The 19,731-nt window shown below is 35.8% G+C and overlaps 1 protein-coding gene across 1 annotated transcript in view; it reads left to right on the top strand.

Moving 5' to 3' along the window:
• Positions 1 to 19,731, top strand: part of trabd2a (TraB domain containing 2A) — a 69,166-nt gene that overhangs the window by 15,480 nt on the left and 33,955 nt on the right. The window contains exon 3 of the mRNA XM_038299352.1: positions 19,390 to 19,536. Within this exon, the coding sequence (XP_038155280.1) occupies positions 19,390 to 19,536 (147 nt within the window). The remainder of the gene's footprint in view (positions 1 to 19,389; positions 19,537 to 19,731) is intronic.

Genomic DNA, 19,731 nt, shown 5'->3' with positions numbered 1-19,731 from the left:
CCAATTTTAAATGTAAATTGTGTTCTTTCATTGGCAACGTGTCTCTCTTACCTCTTCAATAAAAAAATGCACTTATTTAAAGAAAAAAATTACTTATTTAGATTCACATTTTTTGGTTTGTAGGGCCATGTATTTTAAAGACCATGGTTAAAATGCACCCAATTTAAAATTATTTCATTTAAGTTTGTGAAAAACATGTCTAAATATTTAAACTACCTTTAGTTTGCAGAATGGATCCATGCCTTTATGTGTAATGGTGATATTCTGACCCTGCTATCCTGATGTCGCAGCTGAATCAATGACTAAATGTAGCCTCAGGTACTTTGGGTAGTCTTCTAATGCTTAAAGAGACATTTTATATACATATAAAAAAAATAAAAAACTGCTGTAGAACAAAAATGGCCAGAATAGTGTTGCAGTTTTTCATTTTGGCCACTGGTGGCAGTGTCATTGGAAAAATCCCCAATGCCTCTTTGAGCCTCTTTAATTAAATATCAGTTTGTATATTGACAGATGAACTTCTTATGAGCTCATTAGGATACATATTCTGCATCATAAAAAACGGGTTCCTAATCCAAAAGCATACTTTTCCATACAATGTAATCTGAATGTAAATAGAGCCAAGAACATATCCCATGACCATTCAAATAAAGTAGATAATAACCTAACCACATTAGTCTAATAAATGTTTTTATCTATGATAAATAATTCTGTTCATTAGTCTTGTGTTTTGTTAAACATTAAGCATTAGTTTCTCTTGAAAATATTTAATGTTATTTAACCACAAAGCCCTCTTCTTTCCCACTGTCATTCTCACCAAGATAGGTTAATGACACAAATTAAGATTTTTCATTGCCATGAAGGACACATTATGGCATTTTGCTGTTTTTCCAACATTTTCCATTAAAGTTGGAACTGAAAACCACTGGATGGTGCCTACTGTGTGCCAAGAAAAAAGTCTTAGATGACCAAGAGCACACATAGTAAAAGTAGGGTTTGACTTGCAGAGACTGTTCCAGGCTTTTCCTGGGTGTAACACAGGCTCCTGTAGCTCAAAAAGGGATTAAATAGCATGTCTCACTGACTTTACACCAGGTCATGAAAGCGTGTACAAGCTCATAGTAGCAACATTGTGGCCTTTCACATGTTTCACGCTGTGAGTGACCGACTAAGTGTAAGAACTTTGAATCTAGTTTTTGTCCATAGTTGGAATTGTTGACATGATTTCAGGTTCTCTGAAAAATATAGATGTACATTTTAAAATCTATATGAAAAATAAGGTTTCAAAAACATTATATGTGTTGTTTTCTTCTGTGGTACACTAGTTAAAAAAAAAGCCCTGCCCCCCGACTTCATGTGATGACATCATAGAATGAGACTTTGACATGATTACGAAAGTCAACTTGTCAATTCTTCAATGCCCTAATATAGATATGAAGTATTTACTGGTCCCAGTTAATAATGGCAAATCTTGTGAAGGCCATGTCACTAAACCCTCATAATGCATATATAATGTATTGTACAAGAGGAGAGTACACGTTTCCTCTTAATAACATTGGTCATAGGTGATTAAATTACAATGTTTTACATATAAGCATAAAAATGACTATGAAAAGTTTCTCATGTTTTTATTTCTCCTTTTTGTTGCGAACAACTTTTTTTTTCCATAAATGATTCTTGAATATTTGAGTAGGTCACAGGAATAAAACCAAAAATGGCTTTTGGCTTGTAAAGGCAGCTGCTAACCTCTAGATTATGGTAGTAAGATGGAATCTATGTGGTGCTGAAAGAATTTTTTATATTTGTTTCTCATTCCAAGACTGAAGATATCCTGCAGTTTCCACAACTATTGATCAAAAGTCAGTGCTGTGAGACTGAGGTTCTTCTAAAATTCTATGTAAGCGAAGAATTGAATATATCATTCACAGTGAGACAGTATGAGAAAAAAGTAATAAACTATAGAAATATGACTGTGCAGCTAAAATAAGTAATTTTCATTGCATTTTCCCAGATAAAATGACCAGCTTTCGGTATTTACTGGTTAGGACCCGGCGACCCCAAAATAACACGCACACATATTCTACTACTAATATATCTAAACTGTTGCAGACATGTGCTGGTGAAGAGTCTCAGTAATCCAGGTCATATTCAATCCAAAAAAGTAAAAAATAATTAAAAAACAAACCACTGGAATTTCTTTTTTAAGTTTGAAGATATTTTGCTTCCCATCCAGGATGCTTTTTGAATTAAAAATGGATTAGCATTGCGTTCCAAGCTTTATAGAGTAGCCCAACAAAGCCTTGTTATGGCTTAGAAAACATGGAAATTGAACTGAAAGAACAGGTCCACCCCTTGGTAATGGGGAGTCATTGAGGTCTTTGCTAGCCTGCAATACCCAATACTGGCCTGTGCCTCTGAAAAGGGAGTATTTAGGGTCATTGTTGGCCTGGCTGACCCGGTGAGATGTGTTGGTCCCCTGAATGGTGATAAGGGTTTGAGATGATAGGATGGAATCAACTCTATTGCTGCGTTGTAGGTTTTTGAAAGCTGAAACCTGAGTCCACCCCCTCTGGTTAAGGTTGATTTTTATCTCTTAACATAAATGGTTTCCTTCACACCCCTTTCAAACCACCTGTCTTCTTTGTCCAAAAGGTGAACATTCTGTTTCTCAAAATAATGTCCTTTGTCCTTAAGGTGTAGTTGGACAGCTGAGTCTTGTCCAAAAGAGGTCGCTCTTCTGTTTTGGGCCATGCGTCTGTGGAGAGGTTGTTTGGTTCCTCCAATACAAAGGTTATAGCATTCCTCAATGCATTGAACTGCATACACCACTCCGCTCATATTTGGGGTTTTGTATTGCACTTGTCACTGTTTAAGGGTCTTGTTTGGTTTGAAATGTACTGGGATTTGGTGCTTGGAGAAAGTCATTTATTAGAGACTCCAGCAACATATGGGATGTTGCTGGACTCCCTTCTGTTTTAGTAGGGACATGCTCAGCCTGGTGTTGTAAGGTTCTAATGACAGAAAGTTTGTGTTCCAGTGGGTGGTGTGAGTCAAAAAGAAGAGATTGCTCTGTTTCTGTGAATTTCCTATACACTTCAATGTTTACGTTTCCATCTCCTTTCATGCTCACCAAACAGTCCAGAAAAGGTAACTTGTTGTCATTGGCATCCTCTCTGGTGAATTTGATGTTGTGGTGGGACTATGTTTTTTTTGTCTAATGTATTTTTGATTTATGGAAGTGCAGTTATCCCTTATTGATAAAACTTTGACTAATCACAACTGGAAAAGAGAAACTTTCTGCTTTTTTTCCCATTCATAACTCTTATATTTACAAATTCAGTAAAAAAAAAAAAAAACTAATAAAAAAGTGTGAAAGACAGTAGCCTTGTTCTGTTGAACTTTTGCTTTGACTTGAATACAATTAAAGCCTTACTTGTATGATAAACAAATGCATATGATGTAGTATTATGAATCATGCTATATAACATCATTTTTGGTTTAATGAATGAAGGAATAAATAGACATTAAAAAGCTCAACTGACACTAACCCTAAATCTAACTGTAGATGAAATAGCAGATATCTTTGCAACTCCTTATTTTAGAGGGCAGTTTCCATCCACTGATCCAGCATCTGATTAGGAAACCTTGCTGTGGATAAACAGCTCATGGAAAAACGCTGAAAACACATTTTGCTGCCTCTCACTGTTCAACCATCATTATCTAAGTAAGAAAAAGCTCAGTACCTACACAGTGCTAGATATATGCTGTCGATTTTTAAAACATAAAGCATAAGGTGTAAGATACATAAACAGCTCTTTACAGGAATTTCTATGCATTAATTGTTTCTTTTAGTATGTAACGTATGTCTTAAATAATTTATTCGTTCAAATTTGCCGTAAAGAAGAGATAATTTTTTAGATTATTGTTTCTGCATCTTTTAATTCTGTTTAGAAACCAAACATACTTATTATAGTTTTTTTCAAAAAGCACCAACAAAGACATATTAAAAGACCTTTGTAAAAGTTAAATACAGTAAATAAAACAGAATTCATTTAATTGCAGACACCTTTTCTGCAATATTACAATTGTAAAAGTCAGCTTTGGTATTTTTTTTTCAAATGCCATGCATGTAATTTTAACATGGCAATAATGTTTTAGGGTTTGTGGTGTCCAGCTTAACGTGAGTAATGTGTGCATAACTTATGCGCAACTTATCTAGAACTTATCTCCAACGCATATCAGCACTTGTTTTACGTGTTCCAGATGAATGTTGACCTGTTTCCAACATACAGCTACCTTATAATGGCATATTGGCAGGGTTTTGGTATAAAAGGGGGTTCAAAAGAGGACACTGTCAGTTCTCCTCCGGACTTCATCAGCATCATATGGTGAGCGAGAAGTTTAGTGTGATGGATCCTCCCTGCGCTGATACCCACGACCAACAAACTTCCTATCATTCATCACTCATTATGAATACGCTATGCATAAGCCCAAACTTGAAAAAACTACATAGAAAGTTCAGCATATGCCAGCATTTTAGGAGATTCTGGGAGGTCAGACATACACTGTCTAAATCGGCAAGGTATGACAAGGCCCTAACCAAGAACTGCAGTTTATGGAAATGAGCAAAAGATTGAATTGAATTATGTTCAAAGGAAATTTCCAAAATCACCAGCAAACATAGAGTAATATTTCTTGATATCAACTTAATAGATTACAATGGATTGTTTGTTGATAGTAAACAAAGGGGAATTAGAAACAAATTAGAGAAAGACTTATTTGTTTTTTTATGTGATTCAGGTGTGCTGGGATGCATTTAAAAGCTGCAGCATAGTAGCTCTAAAAAGACTGGACTTGGGCATCACTGTGGCAATACTTTCTTCATACTGGTGCAAGCTGTGGCAGGTCTGAATTGGATCCAACACTCGAAGAAACTAGCCAAATCTTGCTGGACTCAGGCCGACCAACCCAGTGCCAAACATGTCCATGAGCCCAGAGCATTAATAGTTTCTGAATGCCTGAATGGTGTTGTGCTGTGGTTAAATGTGAATTGATTGTGAAGTGATTGTTGATTATTTATCATCTTTTCTTTTTTTTTTAACAATGGTTTTTCTTTGCTTTCTTTAAAATGGACTTCTCATTTTTTTTTGGTGTCCTCCTTTGCTCATAAAACCTTTACATAAATATTGTCAACATAGCTTTGCAATTATGAAGGTGAGGCTAAAATATATTTTACACTAAATATGTAATTTGATCTTTATAAAATGTTCAGAAAATTAGTTTAATTAACCTAATAAAAAGGAGAGTTATGGTTTTGAACCTACATGACCATAAATCCACTTGTGTCTCCCTGGGTACAGTCTGCGTTTTTGTGGCTTTAATGGAATTTCACAGGTGGCCACCACACAGGAGGGTCTGTCAGACTCTGCAGATGTTTTGACCAGAGTTGGAGTCAGACAGGCAAATGTCACGATGCTCTTACTTGCAACAAAAATCTGATGAATAGGTGCCCTGTACGTCAACAGGACGTTTCATTCAATATTGCCAAGTGGTCAATGCTAATCTCTGAGAAAGGAGTTAAACTTTATGAGAATTCAACTAAAATAGGTGTTTCTTTTAATTAAGGACAACTGATACACAGCCACGTTAATCTTTGGGCATTTTTTACTTTTTTATTTTTAAATACACTAATTAATCTGAATGAAGCTTATGGCTTCTCTTGATGGTACTGATATTTAAACATCAGAGCGACTGATGGTTGGTGTGTCAGGTTATTCCTGTTTATTTTGATTAATTGATTCCAATAAAAAAATTCTGTAAGGAAATAATGCAACAATGAAAAAAAAAGTGTAAATAGTAAAAAAGTAACATCACCAGTGAAGAGCTGATGATTATGACAGAAATAAAATCAGAATTTACTTTTGATACCAAGATTTTGCACAGAATTTTTTTTTGACTGAATTTGATTTTGGTTTCACTTTGGCTCTCAATGGAGACATTACAAAAAAATAAATAATTATTCAAATATTCAACATAAATAACATAAATTCGCCAAATATAAGAGGAACATCGTAGTTTGGTTTAATGAAAGCATTTTAGTTTTATTATAATTTAGCTGGATGCAAGGATTTTACAGTTTGAAGAAATAGAAAATTACACCATATGCCAACTGTCACAGCGATGTGCATGACAAGGAAGGCCTATATATGCTGCATGCATCATTTAGGTAGATAACGTTCTATTATTTCTTGAGCTCCTTGACTTATTTACTGTCACAGGTACGTGCTTTGGCCAGAGAGAAACTATTGGGGCCGGTATGATTTAAGGAGGGCCGACCCTCGCACACTGAAATTAGGACCGGCCCACCGGACAAATGATTATCACAGATTATCACCCGGATTATCACCCGGTATCACAGATTACCAGTCCGAGCCTGGAATCCGTTAATGTAGATGTTGCAGGAAGTAAAGTCTCTGTCTGAACTTTCTTCAAACAGTGCCTACATGTGAGGTGATCCCTTTATGGTTTTACCTAATGTGTTATTAAAAAGGGAAAACTAAATTTACTAGACCAATTTTCACACACACACGCATATACATATATATATATATATATATATATATATATATATATATATATATATATATATATATAAAACAATTTTCTCACCCCTCGTGGGGTGGTATGTGTCATCCTCAAGCTCGGGTCCTCTACCAGAGGCCTGGGAGTTTGAGGATTCTGTGCAGTATCTTAGCTGTTCCTAGGACTGCGCTCTTCTGGACAGAGACCTCTGATGTTTTGCCTGGAATCTGCTGTAGCCACTCTCCCAGTTTGGGGGTCACAGCCCCCACTGCTCCAATTACTACTGGCACCACTGCTGCTCTTACTTTCCACATCTTTTCTAGCTCCTCTTTCAGCCCTTGGTATTTCTCAAGCTTCTCGTGTTCTTTCTTCTTGATTTTGCTGTCGCTTGGGATTGCCACATCTATCACTACTGCCTTCTTCTGCTGTTTCTCGATCAACACGATGTCTGGTTGGTTAGCCATCACCTGTCTGGATCTTGAAGTCCCATAGGATCTTAGCTCGGTCATTCTCAACTACCTTAGGAGGTGTCTTCCATTTTGACCTTGGGACTTCCAACCCATATATATATAATATATATATCTATATCTATACAAGAAAAAAGGGATATAAATGATATATTTCCAAAATGAAATGTACAAAACGTAAATGAATATCGTCTATCAAGAACATCTCAGGTGGAAAAGTTTTTTGTTCACCTGGTTTAATTTAGTAAAAAAAAATCTTCTTTAAGGAACTTTTGGCTATCAGATTATTAATCGATTAATCAAAAAAGTAATCAACAAATTAATAAATTTGCAAAATAATCACTAGATGCAGCCCTAGTGAGCATCCTCTTCAGAAGATTTTTAAACAACCACAGAGTGTCTTCAGTCAAAGGTTCTCTAGATCTGGTGTTCTGTCAGATGATCATACCCATTGAGACCAGAATACCCATAGTCAATACCCAGTTATCACTTTAGTTTATCCCTTTAATTTTTCCCTTGAGTTGAGTGAAGTATTTGGTAGACATTTACCCCTGCTTTGGCACAAAACATGTTTTGTTTTTATAGTGGCCCTAACATTTCATTATAGTATTATGAAGTTACTCTTTTTAGAGGCGTATCCATTTAGGCGTCATTTAAGGCTGCTCTTATTTAAGTGAAAAGTAGAAAACTTTGCAGATGATGATAATGAGTGTTTTTAATTTTAAGGCTTTCATATGAGGCAATTTTTTAACATTTGACTGTCTGTTTCAGGATACATATTGTTATTTATACCTACGCTGAATATACAGTAAAACTTGACTAAACCAAGAAAATTTGTGTTTTCACTAAATTGTAAGATTTACCAGCATCTTTTGAAATCAGGGATTTAGTCTACACTTTTTTTTCCTCTGTCTGAAAAAAGAAAATTTCTCCATTATTATCTGCAGCAGTAAGCAGTAGCACACTTTTGATAAGATATTTTGTGGGTGAAAGTCTCCGTGTGATTAATACTTCTTGGTTTTTGGATGTCTGACGGATTTTGTTGTAAACACAAGTGGAAATGTGATGGTCCGTTGCTCTGACTTGTTTTGAATTCATACAGGGAAGAAAGAGAGGTTTTATAAACCTGTGGTGTGCCGCCATGTTTCTACATCTATAATATTTTTGTCAGTCAACCTTTCAGAGATGTTTTTCTCCTTTAACTCATAAAGTGATGTAAAAAAACCTCCTGTGTTTTATATTTATACTGTATCAATTATGGTAGACAATATGGGTTAAGTGTCAAGTAGAAGTGGTTTTCGGTCAGTTTATTTGAATGGGCTACATAACCTTCTCCTCTTTAAAAAAGAGGACCAGTGAGCATCAGTACTCCTCTAAACACTAAAAGTCCTCTGATTTTTTTTTTGTATTTATTTATTTTTTTTATTGCTATTCCGGGCAGCCAATGTAACATGACAAAGATGTTTTGAATCCGGCTTGTTTAGGTGATTTTAGCGGCTCTAACCACACTTCTGCTACATGTAGACATCTTCATTGTACATCTAGATGTCTTCTCATCTTTCAGCTTGTGGTCCCTGCAAATAACAAGTGTTTTGAACTACATAAGCACATTTTTAACACAGCTTTCACAGATGAAAACAGTGCTCAACAAAGACAAAGCAGAATAATAAACTCCAACATTATTTGCTGCTGACCCTGTTTGCTATTTCATACTGACCAGTGTTACTGGATCATCATGGCTCAAAAGCCAAGCTGCTATTGAGAAATCATCAGTGACAATACTGTTGGTTAGAACAATGCTTTCCTATGTAAAATATTTATTTGTATGGTTGCACGTTAACCTTATTCCAACTACTTTAAATGCTTTTCAGAGTGCTTTCCGTTTTAATTTTTACTCTGTTTAGTTAAAATTATTTCAATCAACCAATAAATCAATCTATATGTTCGAATGCATGTATAATGCTTCTTTATATGAATAGCATCTCAGAGCTGAAAGTTGGATTTTTTCTTAACTGCTTGTTTTCTTCATATGGTCATTAAGAAGGAAAAAGTGCTGTTACTAACATTTTGAAAACTCTATTTAGGTTTTTTTCTCTTTCTGTCTCTGCCAATGTCTGGTTAAATAGATTAGGTTAATAGGATAGACACACAAAGTTAACCACTGGAGGTTCACTATTAAAGAACTTCTCTATATATCACTTTAATCTTGATGAAATGCTTATTTGTTGTGTGAAAAGCTGTGAAACATTTAAAGTGTGCTGTATACCTCAATTGTTTTGTTTGACAGACTGTTTCTCTCTCTGAACCTTTTCCCTAATTAAAATATATATATATATATTTTTAAACTCTTTTGCTCTTTGTTTCCTAACTCAGTCAGCTGCTGTTTGGTCTTTAGTTGACATAAGATGTTCTTGTTTATGTATTTACCATCTTGAGTGAATGCAAATGGAAACATCTGTTTAAACGAGCCTGCAAACACATGAACAATTTGGTTGTTTTTCATATTTTGTTGACTGTTTATGTGTCTGTGGTCAGGCAACAGGCCTGGGCGGACTTCTTCACTCTGATAAAGTAACATCTTTCCCTCTCTCTGTCTATTTCTTATTTTCGATATTATCACCTTCCCCCTTTATCACCTGCTGTTTTCCTTTATTTAAAGTTTGAATCCACTTCTTACCCCCCTGTATGCCTCTAAAATCAGTTTTTAGCCTCTGTTTAACTTTGTCAGCCCCTTGTCTCCTTTGTGGATCAGTCTGTCATCAAAACAACCAAATCCATTATTTTGACGGTTTGGATACTGGATCCTATTTTCCATTACACAAACCCTTTCTTAATGTGTGTTTCTTCGTGTGTAGGTGCTGCGTTTTGTACAGGAAAGTATGCTGTGTTTTCAGTGTTTTTATTTAGAGCATTAGAAGTGGTGCCAACTATCTCAAAGTGTTTACATGCTTATTAATATGAATGAGTGCAGCTCCAGGCGTGTTTGCCTCACCAGCAGGGCTTTTTTTTCTTTGTCAAGGCCAGTGGTTTGAGCAGATTGGAGATATTTGTAAACAATGCGGTAGGTTTTAGCTTCCATTTACATCTTTCTGATTTCTGTTGTCAAAAGTTAGAGCCATATTTTTGGAATTGGTTTCTGTTATTTTTCAGTCTTTTAATGCATCTTGCCTGAGTAAAATTGCTTTCATCTTTTTCTGCTATAGGATTTATTTTGTCTTGGAGTCTGGAGTGTTTTTCATAAAGGAACTAGTATATATGAGGCAAATTTAGGCTTAACTTTCAGAAATATAAAATCATTATTTATTTAAAATAGAATCAAAACATTGTTTGAAGCATCAAATGAAAATGGTTGTTAGTAGTCATGCATTAAATGATTTATGATGGATAACTGTATAATGTTGACCTTTGTTTGGCATTTGTTTGATACACTTTTTTAATGTGTATGAATGTGTAGTTTAAGTGCTTAAAGAACAGTATCTGTTTCGGGACTTAGGAATTAACTGTTTGTTCATTTTCCCCTTATTTTTAGTAAATTTACTTTATGTGTCAATAATGTGTTAGGCATCTTTAGTACCAAGTCTCAACCTTAGGTTCCACTTGTAATTGAAGTGATACATATGCGCCACGGTATGGCTTCTCATGGCTATTAACCCTAGTCAACAGAATGATTCCATTGAAAGCGCCATTGTTTCCATTGTTTCTGAAGCATCCCCTGGTTGCTTCTTTAAAATGTTATGTTATTTAAAAAACTGTTCATCCAGTTAAATGAAAGCTTTGATAAATGTCATTATTACGTAATTAAAAAAAATATATCACCCATGATGGGTGAGGTTTTAGAGGTGGCCAAAGCAGCTATTATCAACAATAAGCTGCATACAATCAGCGATAAGAAACCTACTAGAAGGTAGAGGAGGCGCAGTCTGATGCCATTATATGGTACCAATAACTGCTAATAATGGCCATTTAATGGCAGATCACATCCAAAATGAGTGCCTCCAACTAGTTCTGGTCTTCTTTGTCATTTCCAAAAGCAGTAAGGTCCAGCTGCAGAACAAGTGACTCATGTGATGAGAAAAAAAAAGTGTTTCTGTTGCAGTTGTGTGAAATAACAATCTCAGTTTGGCTGAAAACCACCTCACCAAACATATTTTTATCAAAACATTTTAGTTTTATTCAAAATTGTAGTGTTTTTATTTAGCAAAAATGTATTTTTGCAATAAGAATTTGTGCAATTTAAAAATTAATGAAAACTCGCTGAATGTCAGCATGTTAGAGGTACTGCCACATGTGGCCAAATCCCACAACTGCAGCCTCTTCTACTTGTCATTACTTCTTGACAACGTTTTTGCTTTTACTCTTTTTACCTTACGTGGCAATACCATTGGTGTCTGAGTTGAGATGGATGCCGATCGCTTCTGAGTGTCCACAAAAAAACTACTGTTAGTCTGCTCACCACATGATGTCCAAAGGGATGAAATAAAAAGGCTTTTTAAAATATATTTTTCAGTAAAAGCAATTTGTTTTGATATGACTTATTGATACTTTGACTAATAACACTATATTTCGGCTGCAATTTATCATGTTCTGCTCAAAGTGGCATATAATATATTTTTTTCTCCTGAAATTCTTTGAAATTTTTAAGCTCTAGGGCTCTTTTCTGTGCTTGTTGCAATTATGATGTTAGCGTACTGGAACATTACGTATAGTTTGAGTAGAATCCCCTCACTAGCTGCATTTCTAAATGTTGGTAATCACTGGTAATCACCTGTTGTGATGCCCATCAGGTAGCTCTTAATGTAGATGCCTTCAAATATCATTGAATTAGTTGGGATGTGTGCAGCTTGCTCAGTGTTGTTAAGCAGGAAGGTGTGAAGGGCTCAGAAGTTGGTCTTTCATTCACCACAATCCCCACTATGCACACAAAAAAAGGCCGCTTCAAACCATTGGGCTTTTTGGTCTGAGGCTGATTCCCTATGACAGCCTAAATATTTGGCTGGGTCTGGGCACCAAGGTAAATTCGCCCACCAAGAATGTTTTTATAGGGCACAAGGGGGAGATAGAGAAGGGGAGTGAGAGAGGTAGGTGTAGGATAGACACAAAGTACGAGAAATAAGAGAGAACACAGTGAGTTACAGATGGAGAGATGTTTTGCACTGTCAAATAAATGTAGTCTGAGTGATTGCAACAGGTTTAGCAGATGTCAGTGTGACTTAAGGGGTTGATATTAAATTGATTTATTTTGAAAAAGTAAAATAAGGAAACAGGGTGCCCTTTGGCTTGAATAGTTGAAAGATAATGAAAATTACACAAAACTATCAAGCATTTTCTCACATTACAATGGCTAAATGCGCTTCTAAGGCTTCAGTTGTGACAAGTGATGTACTATTCAAAAAGGTGTTGACAAAACCCAATAGTTTTGCATTGTTGGACTCTTACCAGCTGGTCGAATACGCAAAAACGTTTCACCCGATTGATAAGATAATCAAATTTAACAACTCCCACCCATCTGTCAGTTCATTAAAAAAACAAGAAAGGAACAGTTAGCAGTCAATAAGATATTGTGTATTTTATTCAAAGACCTACTACACATGACTGTTCACCGACGTTATCCACCCAACCTGACTGAGTTCGAGATGACCGATATACCTGCCCAAAAGGATTTAAGGATGTGACTTGCTAGCGCAGTATTCTTTTTATTATTTTTTTCCTAATTTTACTCAAATCAATGCAGTCTTTGGAATGTCTTGTTTATTTTTTAATTTTCTCAAAAATAATTCATCAAACAATCAAAGTAGTTGAATTGCACAGGGATGAAAGCTAATACCTGTTTTAAGACATTCCCTTTCCAATCAAGGACAAGTTTCTTTAGAATGCTTCAAAAATAAAGAAAATGTGTGTGTGCTAACAGACTTCATCTGTCTGCCTGCTGGAGAAAGTGGCCTCTGTCAACATTCATAGATTGAAATGTTGATGATCAAAAGGAATAGGATATATCAATTATGTCTAGGGATGGATTTTACTTTCAAAAATGAGGGGTGGGTGGGGCAATTTTTGGCCATCATTACTTTCAACGCCATGGGCCTGGGGAGTTTTCCCCTATGTGGCTTGGCTGTTTCTCTTTTTCACTTTCCCTTTTTCTGTCCTTGGAGGAAATAACGGCCCCATATTTCCTCTCTATTTGCATTGTATTGGAAAATATTAATATACCTATCTTCAAAGGTCCACTTTGAGCTCTGTGATGGCTGCCATAATCCATGATGATGAAACGTTTAAACACTACATGCACCTACGTACACACCAGCACTGAAACCAACAGAGAAAATACCTAATCTTGTACAGGTGTGTGCACACTTACGTGCACGGAAACAGAGAAACACAGCGAGGAGGTCATTAGTGACCTAAGGAATGTAGAGGTCAAATCTTAAAAGACCTTGGTGATAGAGGGGATGTATAAGATCAAAGGAGAGAGGGAGGGAGAGATGGATGGAAGGAGATGCTTGGGATAAATAGGATCAAAAGGAAGAGGAAGGGAGGAATGGGAGAAAGATGAGTTTGTGAATGAGAGCGGAGGTGTAGCGTAGGAGGAGGAAACGTAAAGAGAAAGTGTTGAGGAAAGGTATAAAGACAGAGAAGGGGGGTGGAGGTGGAGATATGCAGTGTTGAAACAATGCAGATAACTCAATTTGACAGGTGTGTGCATTTGTATTTGAATGGTCAGTTTTTAGCCTGAAAGTGAAAGCTTGTGGGGTGATGAGAGATATATGCTTTTGGTGTGTGTGTGTGCATGTCTGTATGTCTGCCAATGCCTGCTAAATAAGACTGAGTGCATTTTGGAAGCCACAAAACCCACAAGCTTTTTGGAATAATTTCTTCCAAAATTGGAGAAAAACTAGAAAAACATTTTTAGCTGCAGAGTCTACAATATGAAACAGTTTTCACCACATTTCAGCACAAAGAATCAGTCAAAAAAAAAAATTAAGCATAAGGAAACTTTTCATCTTGTGATATAGCAAAGTTTGTTCCAAAACCGCCTTATGAATACAAGACATTTTCTAATACTACTGTCGCATTATTACATATCTGTCTTGTGGTTCAATTTAATGGATGAACAGTATTGCATCTGTCCTGATAAAGATTTGCATTGCATACAAACTGATGAGGGATTGTATGGATGGCAGAGCAATCCAAACTAGTTTTTCAGTTGAATAATCAATTTCAAATCATTTCCAGCTCTCCTTCTTTAAAGATTGTTTACGGAAGGAGAAAAATAAAGAAATGATTAATCTTATTTCATATTTTAGCATTTTTTCTAGGGCATGACATTAAGTAATTAAGAAGGATGCTTCATTTCTGAAAACTTCCATGTTGTGGAACTCTATTTACTCTATTTGGACCTCTATTTAGTTAGTAATTATTTGAGTAGTTGATGGGGGTATGACAGAAAATGCAATGATTTACTACATGTTACATTCTTAATCTTAATATACACAAGATAAAAGACAGGGTACTTGAACTTTGACAAACATACTTTAAATACATCAGTACCTAATATTTAACAAAATGTGCTTTCTATGTTCATGTTTATGCCCCAGTAAAATGTATTTTTGAATATACCGTTGACGCCATAATAATGGATCATTTTTTTCCCATCTTTGCATAAAAAGACAAGATATTATCCAGGTGGGTCAGAAAAATAATTTTCAGTTTACATTTTTACCAATGTCAGAAGCATGAGAAAAAAATCAGCTCGTAACATGTATGTCAGATGGTATAGTGTTGAATTAAATGGGAAACTAACATCTAGAAGCAAAGAAGTTTAAGATTATAATGTTAAATAAAAAAAAAAACATATTTCAAGCTATGAAAATAAGTTGCCCTTCATCTGATAATGTCCACATGGAGTGTGCATTTTCTCCCCTTACATGTGTGGGGTTTTCCAGGTACCACAACTTCTCCTCAGCCTAAAAACATATATTTGTAAAAAGTACCCTAAATATGAATTATTGTTAATAGGAGAGTTTTTTTCACTTTGAAGTAAGCAAACCAACAAACTTTTATATTTTTTATTTAGTAAATAATTATTTTTTTCATAATTCTTTTATATTGTTAAATATGCTTTTGGTTATTATTCTCCTTACAGAATTTGATGTATTCACTTCTAGGTTCTCGTATTTCCTAGTCTGGGGGGCTTTTATTCATGAATTATTGCACCTTTTGAATGGCTTTATATTTTGGAAAATAAACTGAATATAGCTAGTGACAAATTTGTTCACGATATCATTCTTCATTTTTAACAGTATCCACAGTTGGACCTCAAGATTTATACTATCAAACTGAAAGAAATATAAAGATAAAAACAAAGCTCTGTGCGCACCAAGTTTTACATGACTCAAGTATGTGGAAGATGTAGTGTCTCCACTTCGATTTTAACTCTGGAAGCAAGTCTTTTACTTTCCTTTTTTCATAACCCTTTCCTTTGGTCTAATTGATCAGACTTTTTCCCCCGTGCTTGTTTCTGCTTGAGATCACTGCACTTCTTTTTGTCTTAAACAGCTTCATGTGTGTGCAAGACGGAAAGAAGAGGAGTTGTGTTACTGTGATAACATCACAAAGACAGAGAGAAACAGAATGTTTGAAAGTCTTCATTTGTACTTGGGAGGAAGCCAAGGCTTATTGAATTGGAACACACAGTTCGCTCCGAATTGTGTGTGCTTGTGTGTTTGCCTGCTTTCTTTGAAACAATTACTACAGCACATGGTTTTCTACTCATAATCAGACACACTATCAGTCATAAGACAAAGAAAAACACCCACACAGAAGGATGTGCTGCGTACAGGAACACACATGATCCTGTTTAGAATGCCATTAAAGCTGAATTGGAAATTAAGTTACTGAAGCGCTCTTAACTCGGTGCCAGAACTTGCAATTAGAAGAACCTGAACTAGCCAAAGGCCTTGTTAAATAAGAAGCATATCATTATGTCTACATTTTGTTTAGATTATAATCCAATCTTTCTGTGACAAGAACTTTGATGTAGTTTTTATTCATTTATATATTGTATTGAAACATGAAGCCTTTTCACTAAAAGAGTGCAGGTCGCTTACCAGGGGTAACAACTTTGCATAGTGTCCGTTAATTGCGATAAATGGACTACAGTATAGAGTTTGTTACTGCAAAAGGAATTTTAGATGGGCTGCCATTTTTTTTTTACTATCTATACCTTATGATCACCTGGCTATCTGGAGATGAAAGTTTCTTCACACGATTCCTTTTAAGAGATGAAAGAGATTTTCTAAAATAATAACAGTTAAATGGGTCCAACTCCAAAGTCTCAGGCTATAAAAGTGTTTGGCATGTTATGATGAGAAAAACTATCACTGCAGACAGAATAGTGCCATATAAGATGAGACTGAGAGCAATTATTCAGTCTTTCCTGCAGATTTAACATTTATTTACTTTTTGCAGCTATATTGAATGTGTGGTGATGCTGCTTCTGCCACAAACATTTTCAACATGTCCAAAACAACTTTGATAGATGTGCTTAGCTGAAAAGCGTATCATAAATGCTTTGTTATAAGATGCGTACAAGGGAAACACTGTAGTTTTCCCTAAACTAGAGGTTGAAGATATCTGGTCTATGTGCTCAGGAGGCCAGATTACCAGGTTCCCTCTGGGAAAAGATAACGGATCCAAACTTAATTCAAGTATGGCTGCTGCACATATAAAATCCTCTCAAACAGACTGGGACAAACAGTTTTCCCTGCTCTATAAACGGATCATATATGATAAAGTCTGTCACTCGTAGATACTTTACTGTTTTACACAGACATGGACATTTTATGGCTAGGCAGGCTATGCACAGATTAAAAAAGAGATCAAAGTTACCCTAAGAAATCTCAGTTAAAAAATAAAGATCCTTTCAAAATACAGTTCTTAACAAGACTTGCATCTAAATATTTCTCTACCAAACTTAAAGTTTTGTGCACAGTTTCTAAAAAGTAGTCCAATTGCAAATTACATTTACATAACCAGACAGAATATACTGTAAAATACAAGATCCTTGCATTTTAGACACTAGTTTTAGCAAAAGTAATTGGGAAAATGGCCAAGGATTTTGACCAAAAATAACAATATTGGTTGTGTAGGTGAACATTTTGCAAGGCTTATTTACACTGAACATTTATAAGGTAAAAGCACAAGAAACAGATATGTTGTCTTTACTGTATTTTTTCTAAAGTAATCCTATTTTGGAATTCAACCCTTCTACAATACAATCAGTATTACATTGTAATACACATGGTAATTAAAACAGTCGGGAAATACAGTGCAAACCAATTTTCCAACACCAACATGAAAAACTATAAGTGCACACTGTGATGATGACTAAAATATAAAACAAATAGGAGTTATTTTAACAGCCTTTATACTCCGAATGCAAAGAGACAGATATTTTATAAATTTTCATGAAAAACTAGGAGACAAAGATCAAAGCTTTTCCTTGGAGACAAAAAAAAAGAAGTGGAAGAAGGATATAATTGTTTTTCATTTCCTTGTCTTAAAATAATGACCATTTAGAAATCACATGATTGAGATGTTATTGCACATATGGTTTAACTTTCCCTCTGCCTCTTCATTATTGTCCATTGATTACATGTCATTTGAAATGATCTCAGCAAAGGGGCTGCAGTTGTTTATTTAGCATGATGGAAAAAAGTTTCCATTGCCAAGCTGGTCCTTCAGCTTTTGTTGCATCAAAACAAGTTTAATCATCCTCAGCACATTTTATTTGCAGCACTGGCACTTAGCTATATTCAGGGCTTTTGCTGCCAAATCTATGAGATTTTAAACAAAATTGTTGCTATTGCTCTTCGCAATCAGTGATCCCAGTAACATCAGTAACATATTTTTTTTCTAACTGTAATTGAGGCAGTGCTTCTTCAAAGACTCTCTACAAATCCTTCTCTCCAGTCTTTTTGGTAAATCCAACTTTAAGCTAACACACTCTAGAGCGAGAGCTTTCAGCTGAGCCGCTGAACACTCCAAATCTCCACATGTGGGAATCTAACTGTGATGATGTTTGCTCTAGTCGCGCACACCCACACCACTCCATTTCAACAAGAGGGTACATTTCCATGACAAAGGACAATTATTGACTTTCATTGGCTCCGCTCGCTTTGATATCAGCTAAGGGTGTGTCTGTGTGTCTCTCTGTGTGTGCAAGAGGGGCGGCGGGTGAGAGGACAACTGCAAAGAGAAGAAACAGGGGGACCTGATGAAAGGAGCCGAGTGGGAAAATGCACCCACTGACCCTAAGTGCTCTTACAGAATTGGAGGATCACAGAGAGAACAAAACACCAACATACAATATATGTAGTTTTTATTTTTTAACATTTCCTCTGTAGTTTTTGTGGATTTCTTATTATTTTTGCACATCAGATATTAATACAAACATATTTGATTCTCACCCACACCTCACTGCCCTCCTCCTCCCCTTTGCTGCTATAATTTAAGGGGCTGAAAGGCATGGCGTGTAGTGAAAGAGGAGAGTAGAGAGCGGAGAAAAGACCCCGCAGATGAGGGCCTTCCTTCACAGACGTGGCACAGATGTGAGGGTGTTTTTGTGAAATGAACTGGGGAGGGGCGGTGATAGGCTAATTTGTGTGGAAAAAAGACAGGGTACTTTTCATATGCAGAGCACTACTTTGATGCACGGCTGATGAAAGGTGGAAGGAGTGCAGAAGAGAGGGTGACGGAGGGGTTCTTTGTCCCGTGACAAGAAGGCATCTGCTCTACTCTGTGCTGCTCCCCTCAGCAACATCAAGGGTCCCACAATGGGACAGCCCAGTGACGAAGTGTCATTGGAGCAACTCAGGATACTGAGCAAAAAAATAACAATACAAAAAAAAAACACAACAAAATTGTTGCTTTAATCACCTGATTAGGATTTCTATTTCTGTCATCAAGAAAAATGTACTTGACAGAAAAAACACATGCCCATGAATACTATCAAACATGAATGCTACACTCTCAAAAAAGATATGTTAAAAGTTTTTGACATTTTCAAAGATTCTTGGAATCTACAATTCTTGGAATCCAATGGCATGAGCTTATGCAAATCCTGCAATGATGTTTGTGCCTTTGATTTTCTGTAGTAGTTTGATCCTATAGAGGTTTAAAAGTTCCAGTAAAATTTACAACAAAAGTGAAAGCTTAATGTGGTTAAATGTTTTTTTTTTTTTTTTGTCCACCTGCAATGATATTGCGCATATTTTGGAAGAAAAGGAAGACTTACAGCCTTGCAATTGCATAAAAAAAATTCTTTTTGTTTGCCTCTTTCTAGGTGATCTTTGCCCTGAATCAGACGTTACTGCAGCAGGAGTCTTTGAGAGCAGGAAGCCTTCAGGTTCCATACACAACCGAGGACCTAATCAGACACTACAACTGTGGGGATCTCAATTCAATCATCTTCAACCATGACACCTCACAGGTCTGTCCCAGATGTTGAATCCTACCTTTTCTTATTACAAACATTCCGAACTCAATACATGTAAAAGACTTCTTCACCAGCCAACATTTAGTTTTTCTCAATGACATTTTATCCTTTTATTTTCACCTCTTACCGTATAATAGTCTTGACCCATACTTTCCTCCACATTTCCTCATTTCCTTTTACATTGATTTA

Source organism: Cyprinodon tularosa, unplaced genomic scaffold (genome assembly GCF_016077235.1).
Source record: "Cyprinodon tularosa strain WSP-4 unplaced genomic scaffold, ASM1607723v1 ctg425, whole genome shotgun sequence".
NCBI classification, from domain to species: Eukaryota; Metazoa; Chordata; class Actinopteri; order Cyprinodontiformes; family Cyprinodontidae; genus Cyprinodon; species Cyprinodon tularosa.
Note: the sequence above shows the minus strand (reverse complement) of the source record. Positions and strands in the feature narration are given on the sequence as shown.